The sequence below is a fragment of the Zea mays genome, chromosome 2 (genome assembly GCF_902167145.1).
Source record: "Zea mays cultivar B73 chromosome 2, Zm-B73-REFERENCE-NAM-5.0, whole genome shotgun sequence".
NCBI lineage: Eukaryota > Viridiplantae > Streptophyta > Magnoliopsida > Poales > Poaceae > Zea > Zea mays.
Genome location: NC_050097.1, coordinates 4,807,186 through 4,815,649, shown reverse-complemented (window position 1 = coordinate 4,815,649; position 8,464 = coordinate 4,807,186). Strand labels below are relative to the sequence as shown.

Genomic DNA, 8,464 nt, shown 5'->3' with positions numbered 1-8,464 from the left:
GCAAGAATTTCACAATAACAGCATACAAATTTTTATATAGAAATTAGCTCAAAAACACAGGAAAACGCATTCAGCAAACAATTCTTCAATTCAAAGAAACCCGAAGTTTCTCCCTTTACTTTGCTCCAAATATATCATAGACCAGTTTTATCGTAAGCTAAAATTTTGAAACTTTATCCATGTTGCTAACATTGACCCCACACAAGAAAGGCAACCTGCCTTTGGGAGATAACCAGCCTTCTTTTTACAAGGACAAGCCATACAAATTGATTTGCCATCAAGATGTGTTTGGTTTAAGGAATACTAGAATTTTTGCGCGGCGTTAGAGTATTAAGATCCTCACATGGGGTATGACCATCCGTGACTGTGCGGACATGGTCAACCACAAATGTACACATAATCACTAGGGAAGAAAAAGAAACGTAGATGTAGAACCATGAGTGCGCGGACATCATCAACCACAAAAAAGGATGAGAGATCTTAGCCTCAGTCAGCATCAAATCATATACCCAAATCTCAAAGGGAACCAGAAAAAAAAAGAGGGACTCACCCATCCAATTAATCGAATGTAACATGCTGGCACTTCTTGTTTCTGTATACATTGAGACTACCCCTAGTACACCTCATTATCCACACAATACAAGAATTCCTTTTGCGGTTCATGAAGGAACCGACAATGTGTGATCTTCCCGCCTTTTTTTTTTGCCAGCATGCTGCTTGAAACAGGTGGAACGTTGCTATGGAGTAGCACCTCCACAAGAAAGGATTAACAAGTTTCAAAAGGTATTTGACGCATTACTTACAGCATCTACGGCATCAACCATCACCTGAAAAAAAAAAACAGTATGCTTGCATTTACGATGATAGTGTATGGCTGTCCAGGGAGTTCCAAATCGTAATAAAAGAAAATTAGCATCAACTAGTCTATGCTCTATATAGTGCCATCTCGCCCATAAAAAGATCGAGCAGCCGAGAAAGAGGAGACAACGGCCAACACATGTGCAAGAGAGAATGTACAATAAGGCCTTGTTCGTTTTGGAAGGGTTTGAAGGGGATTACATCCCTTCCTAGTCAATATTGAATAGGAAAGGATTTAATCCCCCTATATCCCTTCCAATCTGTGTGAAACCGAACAAGTCATAAAGTGGAACAAACGAACAGTACAAGGAAGATTCTTGACAAGCAAATTAACTAAACTAACTGGAATAAGGAAAATAGCATAAACGGGTCTAAGTATGAAAATCCTACTCACTTGATTGTGGATCAACATGAACAAAGAAACTGGCAGCAACTATTAGATAACATAGGATCAGCATAAGTCCTTTCAAGTAGTTCGCAGTCCCATCCTGCAACGAAACAAGTACATTGCACAGGGTCAGATACCAAATGTAGCTCAAATTCGTACAAAACCAATCTCGGTGAAATGAAACAAGATGATAACTGGTCAAACATATCACTACTCAAGGATATAGATCATACAGATGCCTGATTATTGACAGGAATTGAGGAAGATGTTGAAACAGGAGACTTGGCAAGTGAGATATGAGCCAAATAGCTATATTTTATATGTAAACCTAAGGCAAATGAGATATGACCGTGAAAAACATTGTTTTGAAATGTAGACTACACTGTTTATAGAGTGGAGTTTGAAATAGGTGGTGAGATGAGTAAGACTGTTGGAGATAGCCTAAATAGATCAAAATGAGCTTATGGTACCCTAAGAAAGCTTGAAGCAGCTCAACTTCATAAATGAGTAAGAAAAGGAGAAATACAAAGAAATTATATTGTTCAAAACAGCTCTTATTCAAAGAGCTAGTAACATAAACTTCAGTGGACAGTATAGCCATTGAAGACCTGAAGCTACCTAGCTCAACTGGTGGAAGATATGGGTGTACATCTCCAACACTGAGGTTTGGTCCTTCTTTACTAAACTAGAATATGTGTGCCTATTTCTCCTTATCAACACAATGGTACTTATTGCCTCTTAGGCTGGTTGAGTTTTTTAAATATTAATGTGCACCCTAACACTCAAAACAAGTCCACTGTTATAGATGAATGATGAAACTTTACCGACATGGCCATTTCACCACGGCCCAAACAGCGAAATGGACATATGTTCACAATTCATATGACGACAGAAATAAACCGGGGCCCAAATAATCTTATCAAGATGGCCATTTTACCACTGCCCAAGGACAAAATGGACACATTTTCACAGTCCATATGATGGCATCAATAAACCTTACCAACAGGCAACAACAGACACATTTTATAAAAGTTTTTATTAATATCCACCTTAAGAACCTACCTGTAGCATAAATGCTACCACAAGCACTGTTATGAAGAGAGTTGCTGTCTCAAATAGCTGAAAATTCAAGTCCATCCTTTGTCCCATCATCCAACCAATAACAACACAAAATGGAATCTGCATTGGAGTATACCATGCCAAACGTCACGGAGGTAGAAGAATTTAAGGATTTTATGTAATTCAGTAATTGACTTCTGGTTCCTCAATGACTAAAATTCAGGTAGGGGTTTTCCCAATTGTTTCAAAAGAAAAAAATATATGATAAACAGGTACTAAGGTGTGGACCGATGCTAACATTTCAAAAGGTTTATGCTTGACATAACAAGTGAGAATGTGGATGCAGAAATCAGACAATGAGATAAGTAGGTAAAAGGTCAAAAAAAAGTACCACAAACATTGATATCTGTGTTGATGAACCAATTGCAACACCCAGTGTTATGTCCTGCAGGAGAGACAATCACATGCATGAATACTGAACAACTAAGAAGTAACAGAACCATGAAACTGAAGCTCAAGCTCATGTGAACACTTACAAGCTTATCTTTCATGGCAAACATTATTGCACTTGCATGTTCAGCTGCATTGCCCACAATAGGAAGCAAAATAACACTGATAAAAGCCACCGGTAGGTTCAATGAATCAGATGCTCCCTAACAGCAATAGATCAAAACAGTGACCAGTTACATCATTGCAGAGGTATCAGATGATCTCTGTAATACTACCAATGTACAATTGTACATCATGGTAATAGTAGTGACTAGTAAGTAATTAAATTTGTCCTACAGATAGCTGCATGTAACCATTTCCAAATTTAACATGAATAATTTCCCTGGCAGTGCTTCAGTATCACCAAAATATAATGTCTGTCAACTGTAGGAAGCTACCTTTAACAAGTTCCACTTGCTACAGATGAATAAAAGCTGACTTTTTATTCTTTCTTGTTGAATTGGAGAAGAAGAATACCTCAATGGCGTTAACTAGGTACTCAGAAAGAAAAGACACCCAGAGTGTTAAAACCGCAAGCCATGTTACTGCCTCCCACATGCCAATCTCAGCTTCTTCATCTTCCTCTGCAATATCCTCAATAGGCGCCTCTTCCTATAATATTTCTGAATATGGTGAAAACATGTATTGATGTATTGCACCATTCTATACTAAATTAATGCAATATTGCAAGAAACTCTTTATCACAAGATTGTTGTTTGTCACATGGCATTCTGAAAGTTCCAATATATGTACACTACACTTGGACTAAAGTAGACTAAACTAGCCATACTGACAATAGAAATTATAGCATCACAGTTATGGTCCTTATCACCAGCGAGGAAGAAATAAGATGAGGCATCAAACTTACACTGCCTATTGGACTGTAAATGTTGCTCCGTCCACTTAATTGGAAATAGAGATAGCTGGCATACGCCACAAGCATAATACAACTACTGAACCTTGAAAGTGCAACCTCTGATGCCCCTTGACGCACTTCTGAATGAGTGAAATGAAGAACGGCAGGAAACATCAATCCCATGACAGCCATCAACAGTAAACCTGAGTTGACAACTGCAGTTGCCTGCAGTGATTGAATATTAATCTCAATATCAAAATGTCATGTTACTGAAGAAGAGAAAAACAGTCACACAAACATCACCTTACTGAAGATTTGGTCTTTGTTGCGGTGAACAACACCACCAGCAAAGAAAGCACAACCCATAACCAACAGCATATTTGACAATATGGAACCCAATAGTGACTGCTGCACTACTCGGATCATTCCATTTTTCAAAGCATATACTGCAATGATCATTTCGGTTGCATTTCCAAATGTAGCATTCAGAAGGCCACCAACTGCAGTTCAGGAAAGTTGAAATCAGTCGCCATTCGAGGACCCTCATCTAGTATTATTTCAAATTGGCTATTAGCCATAAAGAGAAAGAGGCATACCTGTTGGACCAGTGTATATTGCAAGCTGCCTGTACAACAACCATTGGCATCAAAGCTCAATAGAGCAGGAAAAAAACAGGTAGAAAGTTTAGCAGCTTACTCAGTTGCATATCCTAAACGCTCAGCTAAAGGTGTTATTCCTAGCATGCTGAAAAGGAAAATCAATCCCTGCAATTTTAATGTCGTATGAACCATGTCAGCATTAATTTAACAATAATTGGGTGGGGTGGGGTGTTCACCAATAGCACTCGATGAACTCAGCTGACGAAGGTTTCCTAGTGATGATGAGACATGTACAAGTACCACATATAACCAGAACAACTAAACTAGCCATGTTGTTGGGGAGTTCCACTATTGTGACATATTGGCTACTCCCTAAATTCTTTATGTATACATGTTATTTGGTGTTGGTTTTTATTGCAAACTGAAACAAAAGGATGGCACACAGTAAATCCCTACTGCCCTACAACCATCCACTGACCAATCCAATAGCACGGCAGGTCGGCAGCAGAGTTCAAGTCCCATGATCAGCACTTACATGCCTCCTAGTCGTGAAGTGGAGAATGATGGACGCAGGCCCGAACGGCATGAGCAAGTTGAGCTTGGAAGTGAAAATGACGATCCTGATGCTCTTGAGCGCCCTCTCGACCGTCCCTCGCGAGTTCCAGGAGGAAGACACGGTGGGCCGCAACACGCCGTTGGGCACTTGCGGGCTGTTGACCTTGAAACCGCCCATCTCGATTTGAGGGGTCTCCATCATCATAAGTCTACGACAACGACCACAGGCGGGGAAAATAGCAGTTGCCGTGAGCGATATTATAGATCGAAAGACGGGAATTTGCAGCAACAAGACGGACTAAGTTTGGTTTCATCTAAGCAAACGAGGCTCAAATTCCTACTCCAGTGTCCAGCTTGCTGCTCCTCTAATCTACTTACTTCAATCAAGTGTAGCGGATTTTCAAAGCTACTTACTTAACAGTTAAGGAATGCAGCTAAATCGAACTCCCAGATCCACGACTGAACCTACCCAATCCAGCAGCAACTAACCACGCATCTACCAAATCCGAAAATCCTAGAACTCACCTCCAAATCCGTGGGGCACCAACCTCACCTGGACACAGACGCTGCGGCAGAGCCGCCGCTGCGATGGCGGGGGTCAGCTCGGGATCAGGAGTTGGAAGGGTGCTCCGGCCGCCACGGCTCCCTAGGAATCATCATCCGCCACACGAGGCCGGGCGGCAGGATGGTGGTAGTGGTGGGGCCCTCGGGAAGAGGAACAGCTAGCTAGCTAGCGCGTGCCGAGTCGTCGCGGCACCGGCCGTGGCCGGCGGAGCCTGCTCGGGGTTCCAGGTGGAGAGGGCAAGTGTGCTCCGCTGCCCGGGCTCCCCTACCGACGCTCGCTGCTGCTGGCTTTTGCAGGCTCACCGCTCACACCGCCCGCGCGCACCAAATATCCTGCGTGCTTCCTTGCTAACCGGGCTGGCAGGCGACTTGCGAGTTGGGGCCTGGGGGAGGGGAGAATTTTGCAAACATGACACTGTCTACGGCGGGCTTCAAACTTTTGGCACCGCCGTCGTGACAATTGAACGGGTGGCACTGGAATCTCCCTCCAATTGTAAATTTGGCATCGCGCGCGCTTAATGGTGTTTAGTACTCGTGCAGTGCCCGTGCTGCCCTCGCGCCGTTAGAAACTTGCCGCCGTCTTCCTCTTCTACCTCTCTCGCCCGTGAAGGAGATCTCCCCGTGAAGGTCCTGTATTCCATTCTCTCTGTGCCCTGGCCGTCGTCTTCCTCGCCCCAACTCTGCTCGCCCTAGCCGTCGTGTTCCTGGAGCTGCTGTCTTTGTCTCCGCGCACTGGGCCCTGTCCTTCTCCGGAGCTCGCCCTTCCCTGCGTCGCCGGATTCCTGCACCCGTGGTCCATTGCGCTGAAGTCCCCCAACGCCGCCGGCTCAGGTAAGAAATTCCTTTGCTTTGTTCCTTTCCTTTTCGCTGTTCCAATTAGCTTAGTAAACAATACTACAGGTTACCAGCCAGTGAGCACCATTTTATGTGCAGTGTACTATGAATAATACTCCCAACCAAGAGGCAGTTCCCACCATCGACGAAACCACTGCATACACTGTCCAAGAAGACGAGTGGACATTGTCTTGTATTGGGACACAGCCTACAGTGGTCAGTAGTTTGAATTAATTGTATGCAAGTTAGTAGTTACATATTACATAACAACTGTTTCTGGTGAATAGGCGAGTGCCCATGGAATTCATGAAATTGATTGGGATTCAATAATGTTAGAAGAAACCAACAACGAAGAAGGAAGAAATGATGTAACTAGTGAACAAGGTCTATATTATCAGCTTGGACTGCATTCTCAAGATGATAGAAGGGAAGATGATTCAAGTGCTTCCCGTTTTGGAAATAACATTCCCTGTGAAGATGAATTGGGAGAAGGCATTCCGTGCTCTGATGCAGTCCTCGATGAGACTAGGACGATATATGATATGAACAATCCAGTCATGGAGCCTGGCAGCTTGTATGCAACAATGCAGCAATTCAGACTCGCAATTAGGCAATACGCCATAAATAAAGAGTTTGAGCTTGGAATTGAGGCAACAAATAAGACTAGATTTAGAGGGTATTGTAAAGGGCCTGATTGCCCTTGGAGCATTCATGCTAGACCGGAGACGAAAGGTTCTCCTACAATTCAAGTAAGCTGAGATTATAGTTATTTCATTTAACATGTACAATTCTAAGAATATAGGTATTTGACAATTTAACCAATGTTTCAGGTAATTGTCTTGAATGACAAACATACTTGTACATCAAGTGGTAGACGTAAGACGACTACACCTACCGGAGCTTGGGTTGCTGCACGTGCCCTTCCTTTGCTTATGAAGAAGCCTCATATGGGTGCTAAGGAGCTTCAAACTACATTGCAGGACACTTTTGGTTGTACAATTGCATATGACACAGTTTGGCATGGGAAAGAGAAAGCTTTGAAGGAATTATTTGGAAGTTGGGAAGAGAGCTTTCAGCTACTTTGGCGTTGGAGAGAAGCAGTTATGCAAAAGTCACCAGATAGTGTCATTGAGCTTGATGTCAAAATGGATGAGGGGCGTCCTTTCTTTAGTAGATTTTTTTGTGCGCTCGGTCCATGCATTTCTGGCTTCAAGGGTGGGTGCCGACCATACCTAAGTGTTGACTCCACAGCTCTCAATGGAAGGTGGAATGGTCACCTATGTTGTGCAATAGGGGTTGATGGGCACAATTGGATGTATCCAGTAGCATATGGATTTTTTGAGGCAGAAAATACAGAAAACTGGACATGGTTCTTTCATCAGTTGCACAAGGTTGTGGGGGATCTGCCTTTGTTAGCATTGTGTTCAGATGCCTGCAAAGGGCTTAAAAATGCTATGAACAATGTCTTTCCGCATGCTGAAAAAAGGGAGTGTTTTAGGCATCTCATACAAAACTACATAAAGATATGGCAGTCAATTGCAGTTACTTCAAGCATTTCAGCTATCTCGTCCATTGAACGAGCTACTTGAGTCAGCTTGAAACCGTCTACAACATCTTCATCTGTGTAGCACAAAGAGGCAGTTTCTTGAAGTTTCTTAGCCGTATCACTCATTTGAGACATGGCATATCTGAGTGCTTGCGCAAGTTTTTGGTTCACCTGAAAACAAAATTAAAATTAGAATATGGACAGCCATTGGTGCTACAACTGAACAATGAACCACATACCATGAAATGAACCACATACCATGAAATGAACCAAACTGGCTGACACATGCATATGCCCTCAGTTTTTTTTTTAAAAATCATCATATGTACTAGGCAGTTGTAAACATCATAGGGCAACTACTATTTTGAACTCAACTGCAAAAACAGGCTGAAAACATCCACAACAGTCAGACTGCCAAAGTGAGCTGAGGGTTCAGGGTCATCTTTCGAAACCACCAAACAGACTGAAAACAGCCATATCAATAATACTGAACTGGAGAATTTTGCAAACATGGCACAGCCATAGCCCTCAGTCATTTTTTAGAAAACCTCACAGGGCTAATCAAGTAGATCATCTTCCATTAACACAAGCATCAGGTAAATTTCTTCAATTAAACAGCATGAAACAGGCTGAAACAGCCATAGCCCTCAGTATTTTTTTAACATAAAAAGAACAAGTGTAGTATACAGTTCACTGTTTTCAAAGAAAACATCACA

The 8,464-nt window shown here is 42.5% G+C and overlaps 1 protein-coding gene across 2 annotated transcripts; it reads right to left on the bottom strand.

The window, feature by feature from the left end:
* Positions 1-533: 533 nt before the first annotated feature.
* Positions 534-5,639, bottom strand: LOC541635 (uncharacterized). 2 transcript variants are annotated; one of them, NM_001111390.2, is made up of 12 exons: positions 5,358-5,639; positions 4,785-5,013; positions 4,347-4,414; positions 4,247-4,275; positions 3,954-4,150; positions 3,663-3,875; positions 3,272-3,406; positions 2,842-2,958; positions 2,697-2,750; positions 2,309-2,425; positions 1,253-1,346; positions 534-827 (listed from the first exon to the last, which is right to left on the bottom strand). In NM_001111390.2, exons 2-12 carry the CDS (start codon positions 5,007-5,009, stop codon positions 817-819), a joined length of 1,260 nt encoding a protein of 419 aa, NP_001104860.2. In that variant the 5' UTR covers positions 5,010-5,013; positions 5,358-5,639; the 3' UTR covers positions 534-816. The 2 variants fall into 2 exon arrangements, with proteins under 2 accessions (NP_001104860.2, NP_001335482.1); NM_001348553.1 differs by having other exon boundaries at positions 5,330-5,634.
* Between the last annotated feature and the right edge of the window lie 2,825 nt (positions 5,640-8,464).

What these genes read in the sequence shown, in the direction of transcription:
- LOC541635 (NM_001111390.2), bottom strand. Translation starts at nt 5,009, where the DNA reads ATGATGATGGAGACCCCTCAAATCGAGATGGGCGGTTTCAAGGTCAAC. An exon ending in TTTACAGTCCAATAGGCAGT is followed by an intron (nt 3,407 to 3,662) that starts GTAAGTTTGATG and finishes GAAATATTATAG; the next exon opens with GAAGAGGCGCCTATTGAGGA. An exon ending in CACAGATATCAATGTTTGTG is followed by an intron (nt 2,426 to 2,696) that starts GTACTTTTTTTT and finishes ACTCCAATGCAG; the next exon opens with ATTCCATTTTGTGTTGTTAT.